Source organism: Anomaloglossus baeobatrachus, unplaced genomic scaffold (assembly GCF_048569485.1).
Source record: "Anomaloglossus baeobatrachus isolate aAnoBae1 unplaced genomic scaffold, aAnoBae1.hap1 Scaffold_493, whole genome shotgun sequence".
Taxonomy (NCBI): Eukaryota; Metazoa; Chordata; class Amphibia; order Anura; family Aromobatidae; genus Anomaloglossus; species Anomaloglossus baeobatrachus.
Window position 1 is genome coordinate 199,509 of NW_027444281.1, and position 24,739 is coordinate 224,247.

At 42.8% G+C, this 24,739-nt stretch overlaps 1 protein-coding gene across 1 annotated transcript; it reads right to left on the reverse strand.

The window, feature by feature from the left end:
• Positions 1–338: 338 nt before the first annotated feature.
• On the reverse strand, positions 339–23,376 carry LOC142282073 (uncharacterized). The gene is made up of 5 exons (XM_075332931.1): positions 23,362–23,376; positions 23,231–23,330; positions 19,748–20,806; positions 7,456–7,874; positions 339–425 (listed from the first exon to the last, which is right to left on the reverse strand). The coding sequence occupies exons 1-5, from the start codon at positions 23,374–23,376 to the stop codon at positions 339–341; spliced, it is 1,680 nt and encodes a 559-aa protein (XP_075189046.1).
• Between the last annotated feature and the right edge of the window lie 1,363 nt (positions 23,377–24,739).

The following is a 24,739-nucleotide window of genomic DNA, read 5'->3' on the forward strand; positions in this document are numbered from 1 at the left end:
TCAAACCTTCATCCAACATATTGTATAACACTTTAGAAAAGACATCATCTGGATTGATTGCAATCTATGGTAAGTAGGATTATTTTCCAAAATGTCATTCTATTTTTTTCCCAACAGCACTATACATCCCGCCTTGTCTGACTTACGTATAACCAAATTGTTATATTTTAGTTCACAATCAGCATTAAATTGAGTTTTTGGTAAATTATATACTTTTTTATTGGAGGAGACATAACAGTGCAGAGCCAACTGGTCCTTTTCTATCATATTCTGGAACTTGTGTAATGATGATACGCGAGATGTTACTGGATAATAATGAGGGTTAGAGACCTTTGGTTTTACATCATGATTAGGGCTGAACGGATCCGGATTGTAAATCTCTGGATCCGCGCGGTTTCAAAGATTTCCGGGTGCCGGATCCGGAACTGGCGAAAGTAATTGAAAAATAAATAAAAATAGAGATAAAACAGCATTTCATACTTACCGAGACATAGCAGCACACTGCTTCCGGGTCACGCATTCACTTCTTGTACTGTCCATCGCATACACACAGCTTTCCATGTTTTCCCCGACTACTGGCCGTCCTCTCATCTGTGATTGGTTGCAGGCACATGCGCCCCTCAGCCTGTAACAGTATCTGCATGTCGTGCAGACATTGCAGCAGTCATTGTCTGCACAGCCAGAGGTCGTGCTCTATGGCCACTGGCTGTATAGCAGAGCTGAAGCGGCGTGGGACCTTGTGTGGATTATGCCGGAGCTGCAGGGTGTTGGGGGTTAATAAAGTGGTGAAGGAGGGTGTATGTTTTGTATTTTATTCCAAATAAAGGATTTTTTCTCTGTCTGTGTTTATTTACTTTCATTTACAGGTTAGTGATGCAGGTATCTCATAGACACCTGTGCCATTACTAACTTAGGGTTTAGTAGCAGCTGTGCACTGCTATTAACCCCATATTATTCCGACTGGCACCGCTCCAGGCCAATGCGAAAAGCCGGTATTGCACCAAGATTGTCACATCTAATAGATGCGGCAATACCGGGTGGCTTCGGGCCGAGAATATATCAGCCCCCAGCCAGCTTTATCATGGCTGGGTATCAAAATTAGGGAGGACCGCATGTCATTTTTTTTGTTTGTTTGTTTTTTATTATTTAACAAAAGAAAAGCCGCATGCAGTTCCTTTTCTTTTGCTACACAGCCAAGATAAGCACAGGTTGTTTTTTTTAATTTTTGGGCCAAGGGATGTAAATTTGGTGATTATTTAGTTTTTACACCAGATTCCGGTGCCCAATCTACACCTCCTGGTAAAAAAAATGCAAATTTGGTGCTGAAGTCTTCTGCAGACGATTTTAGCACTAAATGTGCACCTCCTGACACCGCTGCAAGGATTTTTCTCTGTGTTTGTTCTTATTTACTTTCATGTACAGGTTAATAATGGGGGGTCTCATAGACGCCTGTGCCATCACTAACCTGGGGTTTAGTAGCACCTGTGCGCTGTTATTAACCCCTCATTACCCCGATTGCCACCGCACCAGGGCAATAGGAAGAGCTGGTAATGCACCGGGATTGTCACATCTAATAAATGCGGCAATATTGGGCGGCTGTGGGCTGAGCATACCAACCCTCAGCTGGCTTTATCTTGGCTGGCTATCAAAATTAGGGGGGGCTGGAGTCACACTTGCAAGGGACTCCCATGAGTCTGACATCGGAGAACAGCCACACACACTTCTGACAGGAGTGTGCATGTGTTTCTGAAACACATGCACGTTTCACCATACTGACCTGCAGACACTTGCACTCAGGGTGGGGGCGCGTCTAACTGTAACCAATTACACGCGCCGTTGGGCAGGTAAAACAATGAATATTGAATTGTTGGCTCCGGAAGGGAAAACTGTGAATTTGCTGCCATGACACATCAGGTGAGTATAATGTGTGTCCTTCTCCCCCCATATCCCCTCCACAAACATTTTTAATCCCTGGATTCTGGTCCCCATAGACTTATATGGGCACTGGAATCTGAAGCGGATCTGGATTGTTTTTTTCAATCCTGCAGGGATCCGCTGGTCCGGATTTTAGCGGATTCGATCAACTCTACTCAATAACCTTTCTGAAACATAGCTCAGAATTACACAAATTGGCATCTGTCTGGGTGCTTATATTGTTCACATTTTTTGCACTGCCTTTTGTTTCCAAAATGTTTATTGCCTCACTGGAAAGATTTTCTGCATCTGAAGTTTTAGACTTTTCATAGGATATTTTTCGTTTGGTTGTCTTTGCTTTTTGCAGTGTCTTCGATATATAATGTTGTCCTTCGTCCAGACAAGGAAATACAGTTGGTAACGCAGAACTTTGTAAAGTTTTCACTCCTGCATGTGGCATGTGCGATCCTCAGTGAAGTGCTTTGAACACAAACAGTATTTTTTGGTATTCCGTTCGTTAAAGATCTTTTCAGCCAAAAGATCAATATCGGTGAAATTTTGCCTTGTCTGTTGAAGCCAAAGATTATTCTTTCAACATTTCATGGAAAGCAATGCAAAATGATCTTTTCTTCACGGCCCTTTTTATTGTCTGTGCAGCTGTAACAGTTGTTAATGCCACAACCTGGCATGTTCCAAAGATTAAGTATTGCCGGAAAAAGTCATATAAAATAGTCTTGCAGTACTAAACATAACTGTAATGTAAAAAAATCAAAAGAAAAATGTAAAATATAATTTATATGGTGGAAGATTGTAAACTTATTATAATATAAATATTATTATTTCCATTGTCATATGTAACATAATATAACTTCACTATTTTTAACAATAGGTCACAGTATGCCTGACTGATGCTAGTGTGGAGACTGATTGGAGATTTCATTAATTCAGAGCATGATGACGGAATTAGATTGCTGATATTAAAGAGGTATTCCCATCTCCCAAGATCTTACCACAGTATGTAGTAGGTTTAATACTAATAATAACATTATTATTATTAGCAGCAAATACCTAAACATACAAATGTAGTATAGTTCTCCTGATAAAGCCATGTGGCTTACCTCATGTGCAGGGCATTGCAGCTAAGGTATCCTTGGTTACGACCACTTATGTAGTGACAGTTCATGCTTTGCTTGTGTTTATAACCATGGTAATAAAAGCTGCAATGCCCTGCACATGAGGCAGGAGATGTGGCAATATCAGGAGAACTATACTACATTTCTTATTCCAGGTATTTGGTAACCTAATTATTATTACACCTACAACATATTGGGAAACGATCTTGTAGATGTGAATACCCTTTTAATGTGTTCCATAACAGAACATATAGCTGATATTTTGTCACAAGAGCATGGGGTTATCTATATACTAGGGTGAATTACTAACTGATAGTTAACTAGTCAGATCCTGTATGCAGCCATAACCACGAGCCGTTCTGGGTGCAAATTGCTAATCTATGACTAGCAGTCCCTGTATCCACTATCATAGATAAAGAGATCTATAGAAAATGTATTTCTAAAGAACCTTCATTATATGCTAATGAGGCCAGCAACTAGTCACAAGGGTGGTACTTCCCCTGGCTAGTCGGCCCCTTTGCATGTTAGCCTGCCCCTGTGGGCCCCTGTGGGCGTGCTGACATGCTAATGAATACACAGAGTAAAGACATGGTCGCACTCACCACTGAGCCACCGCTGGACTTATGTTCAGTGCACAAGATCACCGGACTTCCGTTCATGCGCACTATGAAGCCGGGTGTACGTGTCCCGGCTTCAGAATGGTGTAGTGCGTATGACCAAAAGTGCCTGGGACTTCCGATCATGCGCACTAACCCTATGCCCAGCGTTCTGAGGCAGTGCAACAGATACAGGTAAACGCGTCACTGCCGATGATGATGCTGAGCAGTGTGCATTGAATAGCATGTTAGCACGCCCCTGTGGTCATACTAACATGCTAAGAGGGCGGAATGAGCACAGGAACTAACGCCCTTGCACTAGTCCCTGCGATCATTAGCATATAATGAAGGATGGTTAGAAATACTTTGCATAAAGATCTCTTTATCTACACTCCCTGACAGAAGTTCTGTCGCTTATCCATGTTATGTAAATAAAAGCTTATAACCTGACTTTAAATTCATCCATTAGTTTTATAACTTTCTCTTTTGAAAGATGAAACCCTCACAAATTTGGTTTAGGTTATAAAAATAAAGTTCCTGCAAAGCTGAAATATTGATCATTTAATGAACACAGAAAGGTCAGATTTTGGCGAGACAAAAGTTTTGTCGCCTTGTCATATAATGAACCCAATCCTAGTTTACATCATCCTCACCTGTGCTCACTAAATGATCGGTTAATTAGTGGGTGTGTATAAAAAGAAACCCAGCACCCCAGACCTTCACTTGAACTGCAACTTGACCTCTGACAACATGGCAAAAATCCACCCGGCGACCAAAGTCTTGATTATCAAGAGACTGAAGGGCAGATCCACTGCAGAGGTGGCTGGCACCTTTAATGTGTCTCAGCGTCAAGTACAAAGAATTAAAAAAAGATTTGAAGAGACTGGAGATGTTTTTGACAAGCCCAGGTCCGGCAGACCCCGCAAGACAACTGCTCAGGAGGAACGTTTGTTGGTTAGAAAATCCAAATCCAGCCCCTCTTTCACTGCAACAGAGCTCCAACAGGCCTGGTCACCTCAAGTCCCCGTGTCAATTAGAACAGTTTGTAGGATACTGTGTCGAAATTGCCTCCATGGTTGAATCAGTGCCCAGAAGCCAGCACTAAACAAAAGGCAATTAAAAAAAGTGTGTCATTTGCCAAGTCCCACAGCCTGCTAAACAGATGGATGCGGGAAAAGTGGCAGAAGGTGGATTTCTCTGACGAATCTTCAGTTGAATTACACCACAGCTGTCGGGAATACTGCAGGAGACCTACTGGAGCACATATGGATCCAAAATACACCCAGAAAGATCAAGGTCTGTGGTTACATTGAGTATGGGGGTGTGCGAAACATTTGCAAGGTGGAAGGCAATATCAATAGCCTAAAATATCAAAAAGTATTAGCTACCTCTTACATTCCCTATCATAAAAGGGGTCAAATTCTGCAGCAGGATGGTGCTCCATCTCATACATCCATCTCTACAACAAAGCTCCTCCTGGCAAAGAAGATCAAGATGTTCAAGGACTGGCCAGCCCAGTCACCAGACATGAACATCATTGAGCATGTTTGGGGTAGGATGAAAGAGGAAGCTTGGAAGACAAAAACAAAGAATCTAGATGACCTCTGGGATACATAAATTTTAATGGCAACAGAAGGAATTTGCAAACCACACTGGGCGTGCACGGCAAGGTGGGGGTCAGCCACCGACCAGTTAAACGCAAAAAAGGGGGAGCCAGCACTGCCTGTGAATGGCATGCGACAATAAAAAGTGTAATATTCACAAATTCATTCCTATTGTAACAATTCAATGAGATTCTTTGCAAATGATTGATCAATGATTTGAGCCCCCCTGCCACGTCACGGCAAATCTCTATAGGGGGGTCCCTACGCTATATTATAAATTACTATTGTACCATATGGTCTCACATAATGAGCAGGACCATATAAAAGCAGTAGGAATGAATTTGTGAATATTACACTCTTTATTATTGCATGCCACTCATAGGCAGTGCTGGCTCCCCCTTTTTTGCGTTTAACTGGTCGGTGGCTGACCCCCACCTTGCCGTGCACGCTCAGTGTGGTTTGCAAATTCTTTCTGTTGCCGCCACCGCCCCCTGTTCCACAGGCATCATTATTTAAGCACCACCTGCCTGAGCCTGTTCCACCCTTATCCATAGTTGCTGGTCTGACACTGTGAGGGCCAGTTCTGATATTGTGCTGGTGTGTGTGGCTTCGCTGCATATGCTGGCTCCTGGACTGCCTTTATTTGCAGTTGTCTGTCCTTGCAACATGGGAGCGGTTCAGATATGTCTCAGGTATGTGTTGTTTTTATATGGTCCTGCTCATTATATGAGACCGTGTCGCGGATGGGTGCCGCCTCCGCTGCGGCAAAGGGGCTGCTCGAAGGGTGCTAGGATCCGGGATCGTGTCTTGGGCTCGAGTGGCGACCGGACCCGGGGCTCGTGCAATTGCCCATCCTCGCAACAGTGAAAAAAGGGGGTATTTACAGGGGAGTTAGTTTCTGTCTGTGACGCCACCCGTGGGTTGCGTTGATGGGATGGTGGGACCACCGCTGACTCTTGGGGCCAGTGTCCGGGACCGATGGTATTGGGCAGCAAGGTGGTATCCCCTCCACGGGTAGGGGGAGGTGTAGTCCCGGGGCCCGGGTGTAGGTAGGGAGCAGGGCTGGGGCGCTGTTGGCAGGTTGGACCGGGTGACACTGGTGTACTCACGATTAGGAATAATCTACACAGAGTCTGTACTGTAAACCAAGGCCGGATGCCGGTTGCCGTTGGAGAGGTGTGCTGGTCCCGCACACGGGTTAGCAAGGTAGGGACCCTTCCTTCTGCACTTGTGTCTTGCTGTGTGTTGATTAAACCCGCTTGGAACGGTAGAAATCCGCTCCCCTGCAGCTTTGTACGCAGAGGGAGCCGTTGCCCACAAACTCTGACCTGTGGGATTTAATGGGTTCTTGGCGGACACCCTATCCACCGCGTTGGGCTGCCAGTTTACTCTATCTGGGCTTCTCTCTTCAGAAACAAGGCCTGGTACCTTGTCCCGCTGGTTAATTAACAAGGGGCCTGAAGCTTGCCTCATCCTATGGTCCAGGTACCCCGCATGTGCACGGCCTCCGGACCAGATTCCCATTGTCGGTACCGGCAGGCTACAACCCTGCCCCAGTTCACTTCAGGTTTCCCGCGACCGGATCTCCATCGCCTGTGGCCCTACACTGCCTTCTGCCACCTAGTTGGTTCTCCCATGGTCCAAGGGCTCCATCCTCGACCACACTGCACACTCCTCAGTGTTTGACTCTGTCTGCTCGCCTCCGGCTCTAACTCCAGACTCCACTCAACTGAAAGCTCAAACGGAAACTAAACTGAACTCACTGGTTCCCTCCCCTTGTCACCTCTAGACCCCTAGGTGGGCGTTCCCATCCGCCTGGTCCCACCCACTGGTGTCTCCTGGCTGTCATGGGGGGGCGACTAGGCTTTGTGGCTGGTGTTCCTGTGTGTGAGATGTGGTGTTAATTCCCAAGGAGGAGGCGATTCCTGTACTGTACTGTCCTGATTCCTGTGGGGGGTACTGTCATCTGTGACTACCTGGTTTTGCCAGGGCAACACAACCATATGGTACAATAGTAATTTATAATATAGAGTAGGGACCCCCCTATAGAGATTTGTCGTGATGTGACAGGGGGGCTCAAATTATTGATCAATCGTTTGCAAAAAATCTCATTGAATTGTTACAGCAGGAATGAATTTGTGAATATTACACTTTTTACTATTGCATGCCATTCATAGGCAGTGCTGGCTCCCCCTTTTTTGCGCTGACCCATAGACGAGTATTGGCCTGAAATATGATATTTGAATAAATGAAATCCTCTTCAAACCTGTCCATGTAAAGATTAGTATAAGCAGGGGCCACATTGGCCCCCATCGCGGTCTCACAGCATTGTTTATAGTAAGAGTCTTGAAACAGGAAAAAATTCTCTGTTAGAACCAGTCTTAGTAATTTAAGACAAAATTCTATAGCATTCTGGCTAAGGGAGGTGTTGTTCAATGCTCTATTGGTAGCATCAATGCCCAAATCGTGTTTGATAGACGTGTACAAGCTTTCCACATCAAAGGTGACAAGTATATCGTTATCCGATATTGAATTCATGTTTCTGATTTTTGTTAGAAAATCGTTGGTGTCAAGTATGAATGACTTGGCGTACTTGACTAGTGGTGTTAGGATCTTCTCTAAGTAGACTAAAAGGGGTGACAAGAGAGAATATGTTGAGGCGACTATTGGACGTCCTGGTGGTTTATCAAGTCTTTTGTGTACTTTAGGAAGTACATAGAAGACTGGGGTAATTGGATGCGGGTTGTATAGAAATATCTTGGTTTGTTTATCGTTTTATTTTCAAGGTATTCGGTCACTAGCTCATGTATTTTCCACTGAATGGAAAAAGTTGGATCTGTGTCTATTTTCGCATATGTAGTAGTATCCATTATTTGTCTTTTGATTTCACTAATATAGTCATTAGTGTTCATGATGACTACCCCACCCCCTTTGTCTGCTGGTTTGATTGTAATGTTCATATATCTACCGTATACTCTTCTCTTTTTCTTATTCATGAGGATATAAGTGGATTCGATATACCTATTAACCTATATTAAGCTCTTAACGGTGATCCCTGATAGTCTCACATATGGCCAGTACAAAATTACGCCTCTATTACACTATATATGGTAATCCAGTTTAGCCTATGAGCGCTACTCCGCATACACCAGCGTCCCGGAAATAACTCAGACTCCATTCCCGGCAGCATTTAAAAACTCAGCACCGGCTGACATAAGCAGGACCGCAAGTATTGTATTATTCTATTTACTTAAGCACCTTATCTACCCAGCACCAAATAGCCTGTACTAATACACATTATTTGTTTATGCTGATTCAGACTGGCCTACTACCAGGTGTGATCACACCCCACATAACCTGATACCTTTGAATCACTCCCAGTGCAATCTTGTACTCATATCTTAACTGGTAAATCCCACTTATTCTCCATATTTTACATCCAATTATCTGTCTACTGACACCTGACTTTATCTTGCTTGGACTAAGGGTACCGTCTCACTAAACGACGTACCAGCGATTCCGACCACGATACGACCTGTTCAGGATCGCTGGTATGTCGCTACAGGGTCATTACATGGTCGCTGGTGAGCTGTCAATCAGGCAGATCTCCACAGCGATCAGAGACCAGCCACCAGTGACCCGTGTAACAACGCTGTGTTTGGTAGCCAGGGTACACATCGGGTAACTATGTAAAGCGCTTTGCATAGTTACCCGATGTGTACCCTGGCTACGTGTGCCGGGAGCCAGCGTACACTGGTAACCATGGTACACATCGGGTAACTAAGCAAAGCGCTTTGCATAGTTACCCGATGTGTACCCTGGCTATGTGTGCCAGGAGCCGGTGTACGCTGGTAACCATGGTACATATCGGGTAACTAAACAAAGCGCTTTGCATAGTTACCAAATGTGTACCCTGGCTACGTGTGCCGGGTGCCAGCGTCTGGCAGCCTGTAACTGGCGTATGCTGGTAACCATGGTACACATCGGGTAACTAAGCAAAGCGCTTTGCATAGTTACCCGATGTGTACCATGGTTACCAGCGTACCGCCGCTTGCAGGCTGCCAGATGCCGTCTCTACATTCAGATCGTTGGTTTCCCGCCGTCAAACACGATGATGCATGCTTCACAGCGACCAAAAAATGAACCAGAATAGTGTGTAACGATCAGCGACCTTGCAGCAGGGGCCAGGTCGCTGCTTAGTGTCACACACAGCGAGATCGCTGATGAGGTCAATGCTACGTACGTCACAAAACCTGTGACTCAGCAACGATCTCGCTAGCAATCTCGCTGTGTAAGAAGTACCCCTTAGGCTATATTCCAAACAGCCATGTGACCACTCTAAAGAGACTTAACAGATCTCCACATTTGATCCTGTTATGCATGATTACATGCAAATTACGTGAGAATCCACTATATCATACTTTTCTCATCCTACTTTCTAAAAAAAAAACAATCACATTTGTGATGTACCTTGATACTACGTATATGTTTCATTAATTGAGGACTATCTTTGCCTTATGTATATAATTGTAAATATAAATATTGCATCATTGATTGTATATAGCATTATCACTTATTTTTGTTGTTATTCTATTCTCTCTAGCGATTGTGACCAAGATCCAGGAGGACCGAAACATCAAAAAAGAATCTCAGTTATCGCTGTTGTAAATAAACTATATGTTAATCTTGCATGAAAAAAGCCTGTCTCTGGCAACGTTTTGCTAAATAGAGAGTGTGCAGTGTTATACTTATATTTAGTAAATCAAAGGCAGCCACAGATTTGTGATAAGCACTATTTAAAGGGAAAGTCATCAAACACATTGCACTAGAAAGTATTGTGTAAAAGTAATTTTGTGCAACACACACATTAGTTGTTCAAACATTTTGTGACTTTTGAAATTTTTTATTCTAAAATGTAAGAGAAGTTTAGTGAAAGAGGGCGATGCCTGAAACGGTCAGACACATTCATAATGATTTGTGCCCCTTTATGATATGTGATTTTGATTATTGTACTTTTTTTTTACTTTTACTATTTGTTACCCAATTACCGTATTTTTCGAAGACGTGTCAAAGGTGCGTTTTCCTCTCCGTGTGCCATGTTTATGGCACTATGTGTGTTCTCCGTGTGTTATCCGTGATAACACATGGAAAACGAGAACTTTCAACTCACCTGTCCATGGCGTCGCTGTCCGTGGTGCTGATCTTTGGTCTCCGTTCCTGCCAACTCCCCGCTGCTGCTGCTTCCGCCGCAGTGAAATGAATATTAAATGAGCATAATGAGCGGCGGTCGGCAGCAAGTGACAGCAGCGACAGAGACTGCATGGCTGGAGAAGGTGAGTAAAGATTTTTTATATTTTTCTCTGACACGTTTGTTTCTACGGCGCGTGTCACACGGGACCGCATCCACACTACATCCGTGTGGTACGTGTGCGGGCCGCGTGAAACCCGTGCTGCCGGAGAAAAACGGACATGCATCCGTGTGGAGCACACGGGCTCACGTCTCCTCCACACGGAGGCACGGGCCAATAGCTGCACACGTGTGTACACATAAACCCATTGATTTTAAACCCATTGGGTTTACATGTGCCCGTGTCTCTGGTACATGCGGGGATGGACCTAGCACGTACCGGAGACACGTGGGTGTGAAGAGGGCCTAAGACACATTTCCCAGCCAAAAATAAAAACACGTGTAGGAAGGGGGTAGGGGAGGGGTGTTGTCTCATAGTCCGAATGCTCCTGACCGTGGCTGGAGGGGTGGCAGAGAAGTGGGTCATAGGAGGCAGAAACCAGCGCCGGGGCAGTGTGCCTGCTAATAACAAAAGTGAATATTCACTGTTGCTCACTCTTATAATCTCGTCTACCTCTAGGCACTGAAGCCGGCATTGAGGGGTGGGTGGAATTATAGGCATAGTGACAAGTAACTATTCATTCTCTTTAATAGCGGGCACACATGATCACCCAGCCGCCAACTTAATGCTGCGGCTGGGTGATCACATGTGTCTGCTATTAGAGAATGAATATTCACTGCTCCCCAAGTCCATAATTCTGGGTGTGGAGAGCAGTGAATATTCCAGCAGCTGATGTCTGCGTGTAACTGCAGGTGCATGGTAGTGATGTCATGCGATGTGTCACTTACACACTGAATTCACTTGCCGTCATCAAAGACAACACCGGACACTGGGGGAGCAGAGGGATGGGGAGTATAATCATTTTTTTTATTCCTGCAGCGTGATGAGTGACATATATACCAAGATGACAGCAGAACCGGACATATCATCGGGGAAACCTGCAGCCCAAGAGGTAAGAGGGTTCCTTTTCACCTGTAAGTACCAAGATGGGGATCATATATACGAGGATAAAAGACATACATTCAAGAATGGGCCCGGGATGGGAATCATATATACCAGGATGAGGGCCATATATTCCAGGATGATTGCCATACATACCAGAATGAGGGCCATACATACGAGGATGAGGATCATGTTTACCAGTATGAGGGCCATATATACCAGTATGAGAGCCATGTATACCAGGATGAGCCCAGCATGAGAACCATATATACCAGATGAGGGCCAGATATTCCAGGATGATTGCCATACATACCAGAATGAGGGCCATACATATGAGGATGAGGATCATGTTTACCAGTATGAGGGCCATATATATCAGTATGAGAGCCATGTATACCAGGATGAGCCCAGCATGAGGGCCATATATACCAGGATGGGGATCATGTGTACCAGGATGGGACAAAGATGGGGAACATATATACCAGGAAGGTGTATACCAATGTATACACCAGGATGATCGACACATGTAACTGAAAGGGCCCCAGGATGGGAGCCATTAGTACAGAATTGGTTGATATTACCCCCATAACAGAGGCAGCAGCAGATTTCATGACTACATTTTTTTGCTTCTATTTTTTTTCCTATTTTCCTCCTCTAAAACCTAGGTGCGTCGTTTGGTCATAATAATACAGTAAGTTTAAAAAGAAAGAAAATGGTGCTTTCCATGACCAATTCTTACTTGAGCAATTGATTTTTGGATAAAACCCTTTGACTGATTAATGATAAAAATATTTGTCAAATTCTGAATGCAAGAATGGCTCCTCTACTGTGTGGGTTTTCTCATGGTTGGCAAGAATTGATTTACTAGTTAAACATTTCAGATAGTCACAACATGTAAAAGGTTCCTTCCCTGTGCGGCTTCTTTAGATATTTAACAAGATCCGATTTCTGAGAATAACATTTTCCACATTCAGAACATAAAAATGGATTATCCCCTGTGTGAAATTTTCCATGGTCAACAAGAGTTGATTTCCTAGTAAAACATTTACCATATTCTGAACATGAAAATGGCTTCTCCCCTGTGTGAGATCTTTGATGCACAACAAGTTTTGATTTTCTAAATAAAACATTTCCCACATTCTGAACATGAAAATGGCTTCTCCCCTGTGTGATATCTTTGATGCAAAACAAGTTCTGATTTCCAATGAAAATATTTACCACATTCTGAACATGAAATTGGCTTTTCCCCTTTGTGAGATCTTTGATGCTTAACAAGATGTGACTTCTGAATAAAACATTTCCCACACTCTAAACATGAAACTGGCTTCTCCCCTGTGTGAATTCCTTGATGCTTAAAGGGAAGGTGTCGTCAAATTTTTTTTTAATAACCAAAAAAATATAAAGTATTAATGATTTAATGGTTTAAATAAAATTATTTGTTTTTAATTGAGAAAAATAGAAAAAAAATAATTTAAGTTTGATATATATTCCACTCTTAAACACTAGGGGGAGCAGCTGCTGAAATCCTACAGAAATCCTACTGTAGAACTAGCCTGGATTACAGCTGAAGTAAAAGTGGGCAGAATCTGCCCTCCTGTGTGTGATATCACACCTCCCCCTCCCAATCTGGGTGTTTTCAACAGGATAAGGGAAAATGAAATGTAGGGACACAGTGTGGAGCCATTTTGTTGTGGCCACAGAGTGATTGATCCCTCTTTCACACATCAGTTTTTTGCCATCAGGCACAATCCGGTTATTCCCCAACATCTCTGCTTCCGGTCAGTGAGTGGAAATATTTTCCAACATCTCTGCTTCCTGTCAGTGAGTGGAAACATTCCCCAACACGTCTGCTTGCTGTCAGTGAGTGGAAATATTCCCCAATATCTCTGCTTGCTGTCAATGAACAGAAACATTCACCAACATCTCTGCTTGTTTTCAGTGAATAGAAACATTCCTCAACATTTCTGCTTCTTGTCAAGTAATAGAAACATTTCCCATCTCTCCTTGCTGTCAATGAATTGAATCATTTCCCAATTTTTCTGCTAGTTGTCAGTGATTAGAAGCATTCACCAATATGTCTGCTTGATGTCATTGAGTAAAGACATTCCCCAACATCTCTGCTTGCTGTCATTAAATGGAAACATTTCCCAATCTCTCTGCTTGCTGTCAGTGAGTGGAAACATTCCTCATCATCTGTGCCCCGTGCCCCCATATACTGTGCTGCCGGCTGGGATTGGAGGTTCAAGGTGACATGCAGCGAAGAGGGGTGATCTGTAGAGCAGTGCCGCTCCGGCTGCAGATCACTGCTCCCAGCAACATGCACTCACCTCAGACCCGCGCCCACAGCAGCTTGTCCTGTCAGCGATCACTAACAGCTGACGGAGGCCCTAGGTGAGTACACGCGGGGAGGGAGGGTTTTGAGCAGAGTGGGGGAGAGTTGAGCAGCAGAGTGGGGGAGGGGTGCACGGCAGAGTTTTGGAGGGGTGAGCGGTGAGCAGCAGAATGGGGGAGGGTGCGCTGCAGAGCGGGGAGCAGCACGCCAGGATCACTAATGGTGCAATCACTGGTGCCCGGCATCAGTACTCACCCCATCCATCCCGGCGGGTGACAGGCGGAAAGTGGAGCACACAGCGTATGCTATGTGCTCCACAAAAATGGCGCTGATCTCCTCTCTCTGCTGTGATCTGGACAGCCCAGGGGGCGCGTCCATTTTACAGCAGACGCCTTCTGTAATGTTACTAAATTGGGTCGGAATCCGACCACTGTCTTCTATGCCCAGGGGGCTGCCATAAAGGAGGTGAGTAACTGTCGTTACAAAAACCAAATCCAAGATGGCAGCCTCCAGGGCTTCAGTAAAACTAGAATTAAATAAAAACTAAACAGTGAATTTAATTTTGTATTAAAAATACTTGATTTCATAATCACTATTATTAATACAAAAATAAAAAAACCGTGACACCCTACCTTTAACAAAATCTGATTTCCGAATAAAACATTTCCCACACTCTGAATATGAAAATGGCTTCTCCCCTGTGTGAGATCTTTGATGCTCAACAAGTTCGGATTTACGAATAAAACATTTTCTACACTCTGAACATGAAAATGGCTTCTCCCCTGTGTGAATTTTCTGATGCCTAACCAGATCTGATTTCTGAATAAAACATTTACCACATTCTTGACATGAAAATGGCTTCTTCGCAGTGTGATATTTTTGATGGTTAACAAGATTTGATTTACTGGTAAAACATTTCCCACATTTTGAACATGAAAATGATTTCTTCCTTGTAGGAGCGGTTTCATGTTCCACATCCCTTCTGTAACTTTTATTTTGCTTAAAATTATGTGATAAATCGGAATTTTGGAGTGGACTTGTTTGAAAAGATCAGATGATAGAGCTTTCTGAGGAAGGACTGGAGGTATATCTAGGACAACAGCATGCTCTTCATATGTATCATGTGTGATAATTTGATCGCCTGTTTTAAATTCTGAAGATATTAGATTTCCATCTGAACTCCCAATACAGTCATCTGCTCAAAATAAACACAATGTTATTAGTTTTTAAATGATATTTTCTTGAAAGTACATTTATTTTTTTTAAGCCATAACATCAGATATTAAATTAGAGAAAAAAATATTCTGAATCGGTTTTCCAATTTTCAGATCTAATTTTTTTCCTTAAATAGATGTCTATCTGGCCATCCATTAAATGGAATTAGTCACTGGGTTTTGCTATCTCATCTCAGAACAGCATGATGTAGGGGCAAAGACCCTGGTTTCAGGGATGTGTCACTTACTTGGCTGCTTGCTGAAGTTTTGATAAACATCAGTTTTATCTGCCTAAGATCTACTAATTCCGGAAGTGCTCCTCTGTGTATAAACCCACCCACACCACTGATTGGCAGCTGTGTACAATAAGCATAGACAGAAAGCTACCAATCATGGGTGGGGTGGGGCTATACAGAGCTTATGGAGATAGAGTATACATACTAGAAGGTTTACTACTGTAGTTCTCTAGTGAAAATCCCCTAGTGATAATACAGTGATTTTATCAAAATTACAGAAAGCAGCCCAGTAAATGACACTTCAGAGTCTCTCTCTGTCACAGCATTTGGCTGCGTACAATGCTCCCTGACTTTCTATTTTTCCTGCCGTCAGTATTCATTGTACTTGGTATCTCCTCTGCTCGGTTTTCATCCTTTCCCAGTTAGGACCTAAGGGAACTCTTCTTCCCTTCAGCTGCTTTTCCCTTGGGTTTAAATAGTCTCATTTTCTCTGGACTTGTTTTGGTGATATTCAGTTCCTTCACAAGCTCTGGATGCAAGCAGGCGGCTTGCACACACCAGTAGAGTTGTACTTGCTCTTTACTGAACTTCTTACTGAGTCGTCTAGAAATAAGTTGTTTGTTGTTTTCCCTTGTTTGTTATCAGTGTGTGTCCTTTAGAGCTTAGTGGAGTTGATGAAGAGCTCATCCCATACGTTCCCTATTTAGGGTTCAGATCAAGGTAAGCCTAGAGTCAAGTATCTGACTTAGCCCATAGGTGTGGAGTCTATATAGGGTGCTGAGGGAACTCAGGGCCCAGTGATAGGCTTAGTCAGGGGTCACCATCTCCCCCTTCCCTAGGCACAGGGTTTTCCTTCCCTTTCGCTGTTCGCTTGGTACTTCACCGTACCTAGCGTGACACTGTCAGAACACAAGCAAGGTCAGCGCACAGGAATAAAAATACAAACAGCACAGGAACCAGGAATACAAACTATCTCTGGCAGTGATCACATGACAGGAGGGGGAATAAGAAGGGTGTGGTGTCTTCCCATTGGCTGTAGGTGAATGATGGCAACTTCAGCTAGAAGACACACGCCACCTACAGTCAGCCAGTGGTACTGCAGGTTCCAGGGAAACCCAGCCTAGTGGATGAGCGGAGCTTGTGTTCAGCAGAGCCACGGGCACCGACTCCTCTCCCATCACAAGCACTATCCATGCTGGGAACACGGCGTCACCTGGCGATCGGAGCAGAGGTCGCAGGGGTGGACTCCGATGGGGACATGACAGCCGCATGAAGTGTTTGAATGGCTTTCACGGGGAGGTAAAAACATAGTTATAGGATGTATTGTGTACATAGCTATCCCCCGGTAATAAATATTCTGTTAGTGGCTGGATGCATGTGGGCGGAGACCCGAACTGTCCAATCAGTGACTTTCAATGGGGTTCAGGACAAGTCCAGTTCTCAAACTGAACTTTAATGTCCAACTGAAAAAGCTGAACCCAAACTTCAACGGGTCCGCTTATCTCTATTTGTGGGGATCCCCACAAAAAAATAATCTCTTGGATATCAGACAGATAAAATTCTTTAGTTTTTTATTACAACAATTATCCTTTGTAAAGGGATCATTTTTCTAACATAAAGAGCCCAATTTATGAGGGGGCCACTCCTGATTCATGAAGTGGTGCATGCCTCTTCATGAAGCTGGAGCATTTGACGAGTGGAATGTGCCTCCTTGTGCCATGCTAGAAATATTACTCCCATCAGGGACTGGAGTGAGATTTCTGGCATAGGGAACTCTGCAGCTTGTCATGAATTGAACTTAAGAAGCTGTGGTGTCACACCCCCGTCCCACCCAAACTCTACAAATTTTGGAGTGAAAATGGTAAAAACCGCCAAAATTTGGCACAACTATGAATTGATCCAAATTTTTGTGACTTTTCAAAGCTTGTGTGACAACTTTTTGTCATAAAAGCTTTGTTAAATTGGGACCAGAGTATCTTAACAACTTCCACATATCCAGGATGCAGAATGCGATCAACTTCTCTCCTGTCACGGCTGGGGATAGAAGCTATAAGAGCCGTATATTACAATACAAAGGGAAGGAGAAAAGAATGCCCTATCACTAGGGAAAGGGGGAAGTGGTGACCCCAGACAATACATCTCACCCTCACTGCCCTCACCAACCCTATATAGGTTCTGCACCTGTCGTCGAGCAGGAATACCTCACCCTAGGCAAAACCTGATCAGGGCCTAAGTAAGAATGGCAGGTATGAGCTCTTCGTCAACATCACGAACGCTAAGGGAGACAAAAGGAAACAATACAGGGAAGACACAAATGCTACCACCTGAGCCCAGGTACATAGCAAAAGTCAAACACTTATCTTAGGAACAGCTGCTACAGAAGACCCTGGAACAACAAGAGGAAACGACTGCTGCAAACCACAGCCAAGTACAACTATAAACCACACCCAAAGCACCCTAGGGTGAGGTTTATAAAGCAAGTCAGAGGCTGGCCACAGAGGAAAAACTGACAGTTTCCCAGGGTCATAGAGTCCGCTGCTGCAGAAACAGAGAACTGTCAGTTAACAACACGTGCTGCAAATATTTTGGATTTTCCAACACTTCTGCCACTGGATTGTCAGCCAGCTGTGACAACTCCGTGACATCCCTGTTGGTATATGCAACAGATGAGGACTTCTTTAACGGTGTGAAGGAGGACTTTATACTGATCTAACAGTAGATGGCGATGTTGTGTAAAGATTCCTTACTCACTTTATTGTAAAAAGTCTCTTGTTTTTCTTTTTGCTTTCACTTTCTCTTCCAGATATAATGCTGTATTAGTGTGCAGATTTTTACCTCATGTTCCAGAAGGAAAGAGTTTGTTATCCCATGTGATCCGCTCTGTGAACTTTCTTCTGCAACTGGGAAACTAGAAGCTGTGCAACAATCCCCTCACTATTTTTGTGCGAAATGCCTACAGCTCTGCCTCAACTCCAGAAGTTCTGAGGCAAAATCATCACATCTAAACAATAGAGAAAGACAGGCATGAAGAATATATATACAAGCATTTATTAACAAAACATGTTTTGAAATGCAATTATATACAATGTGATATACTTCAAAGTTCCTATCTCCAATCTGGGGCTGCACTTTTTAGTAAATAAAGCAGTGGGCAACCTGAGATTAGTGAATTATCTAAAAATAATTCAGTATCAAAACCTTTCCCAAATGTTCCTAAAGGCTCTCGAAATACCCAACTTACTAACAAAGTGGAGCCAGAATTTCCATTTTGTGGGATCTCAGTGTGCAGAGCGGGATCCCACAAATCGCTGCATCTGCTCTAAGCACGAGACATTGCTCTCTCAAATAATCTAGTGCTGTCACATACTTTAAGGTTTAACTGAACTGCTTAAGAAGGATGCTGCAGCGCTGGGGTCGTGGACCTCACTCTATCACTGTGAGTGATTGCTGAGGGTTGTAGCATCTCAAAACCTGGAAGTTCTTTTCAAGGGCCAATAGGGACACTTCTAAAAGTTTTGGTACTGGATTATATTTAGAAAATTCACTAATCCCCTGTAACAGTGTCAGCAGCAGATCTCCCCCATAACAGTGCGTCATAACCACATTTTTTGCTTCAATCTTTTTCCCTATTTTCCTTCTTCAAATCCTAGGTGCATCTTATGGTCCGAAAAATACGATAAGTTTAAAAAGAGAGAAAATGGTTCTTTCCCTCACTAATTCTAACTTGAGCAATTGTAGCCGATTTTTGGATAAAACCCTTTGAATTATAGTACATGATGATGGCTTCTCCCGTGTGCCTCATCTGACAACAGGACCTCATTAATCTTAAAACATTTGGCAAATTCTGAAAGCAAGAATGGCTGCTCCGCTCTGTTGGTTTTCTGATGGTCGGCAAGACTTGATTTACCATTTAAACATTTCAATTATTGACAACATGAAAAAGGTTCCTTCCCTGTGCGGCTTCTTCATGCGTTTAACAAGATCTGATTTCTGAGAATTACATTTTCCACATTCACAACATAAAAATGGTTTATTCTGTGTGATTTTTTTGATGGTAAACAAGACCCGATTTCCTAGTAAAACATTTACCACATTTTGGGCATGAAAACGGCTTCTCCCCTGTGTGAGATCTTTGATGCCTAACAAGATCTGATTTCTGAATAAAACATTTACCACATTCTGAACATGAAAATGGCTTCTCCCCTGTGTGAATTATTTGATGCTCAACAAGATCTGATTTCCGAATAAAACATTTCCCACACTCTGAACATGAAAATGGCTTCTCCCCTGTGTGAGATCTTTGATGCCTAACAAGATCTGATTTCTGAATAAAACATTTACCACATTCTGAACATGAAAATGGCTTCTCCCCTGTGTGAATTATTTGATGCTCAACAAGATCTGATTTCCGAATAAAACATTTCCCACACTCTGAACATGAAAATGGCTTCTCCCCTGTGTGAGATCTTTGATGCCAAACAAGTTCTGATTTCCGAATAAAACATTTCCCGCATTCTGAACATGAAAATGGCTTCTCCCCTGTGTGACATCTTTCATGCACAACAAGTTCTGATTTCCAATTAAAACATTTCCCACATTCTGAACATGAAAATGGCTTCATCCCTGTGTGATTTTTCTGATGTCTAACAAAATGTGATCTGTGAATAAAACATTTCCCACACTTTGAACATGAAAATGGCTTCTCCCTGGTGTGAAATCTTTGATGCCCAACAAGTTCTGATTTCCGAATAAAACATTTCCCACACTCTGAACATAAAAAAGGCTTCTCCCCTGTGTGAATTTTCTGATGTCTAACAAGGTCTGATTTCCGAATAAAACATTTCCCACACTCTGAACATAAAAAAGGCTTCTCCCCTGTGTGAATTTTCTGATGTCTAACAAGATCTGATTTATGAATAAAGCATTTCCCACATTCTGAACATGAAAATAGCTTCTCCCCTGTGTGAGATTTTTGATGCCCATCAAGTTCTGATTTCCGAATAAAACCTTTCCCACACTCGGAACATGAAAATGGCTTCTCCCCTGTGTGAATTTTCTGATGTCTAACAAGGTCTGATTTCTGAATAAAACATTTCCCACACTCTAAACATGAAAATGGATTCTTCCTAGATTTATTTTTTGGATGGTTAGCAAGTGTTATTCTGTGAGTAAAACATTTTTCACTTTCTGAGCTTGAAAATGGCTTCTTCCCTGTATGAGTTATTTGATGTTTAAAAAGATCTAATTTCTGAATAAAACATTTCCCACATTTTGAACATAAATATGGCTTCTCCCCAGTGTAAGCTTTTTGACAATCTGAATTTTGGACTGGTTTGAAAAGATCAGATGATAGAGCTTTCCTAGGAAGGACTGTAGGTATATCTGGGACAACAGCATTCTCTTCATATGTATCATGTGTGAGACTTTCATCATCTGTTATAAATTCTGAAGATATTAGATTTCCATCTGAACTCCCAATACAGTCATCTGTTAAAAATAAACACAATGTTGTTATTTTTTAATGATATTATTTTGAAAGTACATTTATTTTTTTAAAACATAACATCAGAAATTAAATTAGGGAAAAAATTATTCTGAATCTGTATTTCAATTTCGAGATCAAAGAGTTACGTCTTTGTTAATTCAGACCTCCCATTCCTGTCTCCAAGATATCTCTCCAGTAGCACCAGTTCTCTGAAATGTGCTACAGTAAATAATCTGATTAATTATCACAATGTGACTGCAGATTAATGAGGGAAAGGGGGCTCCTATACTGCCCCTCATGCTAGGAGACCTTAAGCTATCCCTAACCTCTGAATTATCCCTGAAGGTGGAGATGCCAGAGTCTTGTGCTTTACTATTCTCCTGACCAGATCTAATCTGTTATCCCCCCAGGAAAAAAGAGACCAGGAGTATGATGGAAAGAGATTAAGACAGACGGGTAAACCAAAATTTACACACATTGAAAAGTCATAGAAATAAGCAGTGAGAGACTAAAAAGAAAAGCAAGAGCAGGAAGGCAGCAACAAAAAGACAACAAGGGTTAACACCACAACTACTCACACCAATAATGCACAACAACCACCAGTTAGTCTGTATCACAACACCTCACCAGACCAGTATAGATGAACAATAGCTGGCATTAATGGAATAGTCCAGCCAGCATATACAGAAGGGGAGAGAATGATACTGGCTCCCCTACAGCATCTAATCAAATACATTAACAAGCAGCCCAGCAGAGATCAACTCTTGCTAGCCTGACTAAGTCTGTGGCTCGATGCCTGTGTCTCCCTACGCGGCTCACAGACATCAGAGAAGTTAGCAGGAAGAGAGCAGTCTCCAAAGATCCTGATGCCACCATGACAGTTGGCAAAACCTGGAAAAATCTCCTTGTGACATTGAGCCATAAAATAGACAATTTCAAAGAGGTTTTTTTTTCGAAGACAAAATTAAAATAGTTAAAGCCACATGTAATAAAAAGATATTAGCTCCTACGTGACAATTCACCTGTATTTGCTCCATTCCCCAGTTTCTGCTGCTATGTGACTGATCATCTGCATTTCCTGTATGAGCATGTAACCAAAGCGGACCGGCCATTAACTCCAATAGCTAAGCCATCCCCCTTCTCCGTCTTTGTAACACGTCCTCACTGTGTACAGACACTGGTGACTGGTTCAAGGAGATTTGTATACTGACCTGTTTTTGTTTGTTTTTTGTTACAAAACACAGTTAGATCATAAAAACACATCTGGTATTTTCATCATTTTTTCTCATTAGAGTGTTTACTGATTGCTCTAATTAATTTTATAGTTTGAGCTTGAGAATATACAATACAGCAGCAATGGAGAACTTAGTGACCCTTCTACGTCCCAAATTCGCATCACAAGGCGCCGACAGGAGTTGGTATGCGCAAGTTGTGCGAGTTCCATTAAGATGACTCTGTCAAAAATTAACAGTCAAGTTTAAAAGGCTAAGAGCCGCCTCTGTTAGAGACAGATGCTGGATATTTAATGGGGTGTTGTGGGACTGTAACATTAATGGCCTAACCTTAGGCTTTGTAACTTTGCAAAGCAGGTAGCAGGGTCTTGGGTTTGTGCTGATAAACATTAGGGCTCCAAATCATCAAGACCGGTGATGGACACTGAAAAATTACATCAGGGACTGGAGTGAAATTTCTGGCATAGGGAACACCGCAGTTTGTTATGAATTAGAGAAGCGGTGGCATCACACCCTTCTCCTGGCCAAGCTCTGTCCATTTTGGCAAAGCTGGTTAAAATTGGCGTGAACACCCAGCAGCTTTAGACTCCTGCACTTAAGACCTTTGGTCACGTGATGTCATGTCAAAAAGGGCCTTAAGCAGTCCTATACTTGGTATATAAACACTGGGGCCCCTAGAGGATTGGGGCCCTGTGCAATTGCCCAGTTTGCTCTCCCATTCCCAAAATGTCAGACCTGCATGCCAGCCTGTCTTCTGTTCAGTTCTTTTAGACTCTTGCAATTAAAAGACCTTTGGTTACATCATGTCACATGATCTTGAAGTCATCAAAGGTCTTTAAATAATTAACCTTAGAATACAAGTGATGGGGTCCCTAAGAGACTGGGGTTCCAGAGAAATTGTGCAGTTTGACTCCTCCCAACGCTGGCCCTGACTGTAACTAGGGCTTATTTTAAATCCTGTAAAATGATGCTACGGATTATTTTCTGGGTAGGTCTTATTTTCCAGGAAACAGCGTATTCATGAACCCTCTGCAGGTCTTTGCGTTGCTTTCATAACAACATAGAGAAGGGACTAGAAACAAACAGCAGAAGAAGCAGAAGCAAAGAAAATACAGCTGAAAAAAACCAGAACAGAAAGCCTAAAAATGTAATCACAAAATTAGTGCAGAAAGTACATGAGTAGATATCTCTTACTGGATAGAGCTGGAGGAAACACATCCTGAGGAACATCGGGATCTTCTTGTTTACAGTCCTGTGGGAGAAGAGGACGGGGACATCTCTCTGGTGTTGTCCTCTTACTGGATAGACCTGGAGGAGACACATACAGGGACTGAATTCATTCCTTACATACAGATAATTATAGGCCGTGTGTATTTAGTCCTGTCTATTACCTGGTGATGTGAGGGGCTGGGGAACCTTCATCATGACGTCCTTGTACAGATCTTTGTGTCCTTCTAAATACTCCCACTCCTCCATGGAGAAATAGACGGTGACGTCCTGACACCTTATAGGAACCTGACACATACAATGATACCGTCACCCCCGATCCCTTCATAGCATTACTGTATAATGTCCCAGCATTCCCAGCAGTGTCACCTCTCCAGTCAGCAGCTCAATCATCTTGTAGGTGAGTTCTAAGATCTTCTGGTCATTGATGTCCTCATGTATCGGGGGGTGAGGTGGAGGCCCCGTGATTGGGCTCAGGGGTCTTCCCCATCCCTCAGACACAGGGGCCTGACAGCGCTCACTAGAGGTCTTCTTCACTACTGTGTAATCCTGGTTATGGAGAGACACAGTAATAAATCTCACTCCAGACATTTCCAGAGTCCTCACCTCTCCAGTTCTGTCCATCTGTTATTCCCATAGATAAGAATGATGTAATGTGACGTCATCAGAATCTCTCACCTCTCCAGTAAGCCGGAAGAGGATCTCTAGGGTGAGGTGTAATATCCTCTCCGCCATCTTTTCCCTGTCCATATCCATCCTTCACAGGGCAATCAGGAGAATTCTCTTCTATAGAAGATCTCCACTGAGAGGATCCGATATTATAAGGACCTGAATGGGAAGGAGATGAGCCGATTTGTAAAATACTGCAGATGGGAGCTAAGATATCACTTGGGAAGGAAAAAAAATGTCAACATGAAATGTGCTATGTAATAGTAAAACCGACCGATAAAAGTAGCACATTATTTTTATAGCAATATAAATACAATGAAAAGTGATGAATTATCCATATTGCACTTAGAATGGCATCAATGAAAATGTCGGCTCACCAAGAGAAAAACAAGTCCTCACTCAACTCCATCGACGCAAAAAGAATAATGTTACCGGTGTCGGAAAATGCCGACACAAACTGAATTTTTTTTTACAAAAGTGATTTTTATTCACCACTAGAGATGAGTGAACCTGAAGTTCAGTGTTCGGTACAAACTCAGACTTATCCAAGAAGGTGCAGAGATCGGATGCTTTACGTATGACCGCTCACTTTCAGGACACAGTGTACATAGTAAAAACAACACTAAAAAACAAACAATAGTTGAATTTCATTTTTTTTCCCCACTATTTCACCGTGCTTTGACTTTTTACTTAATTTCCAGTCCATTTTATGATAAAATTAAAAACTATGAGTAATTTTTTTAAAAAAACAAAAACAATCCTTCATATGGGAAGGTAGGCAGAAAAATAAAAAAGCAGTGCAGCAAC

Excerpts from the sequence above, each read along its gene's own strand:
- LOC142282073 (XM_075332931.1), bottom strand. Across the intron at positions 20,807-23,230 it reads GTTTCCTCCAGCTCTATCCA|ATGACTGTATTGGGAGTTCA; the intron begins GTAAGAGATATC and ends TATTTTTAACAG. Across the intron at positions 426-7,455 it reads AGGCCAATACTCGTCTATGG|TTCCGGATCCGGCACCCGGA; the intron begins GTCAGCGCAAAA and ends TACTTTCGCCAG.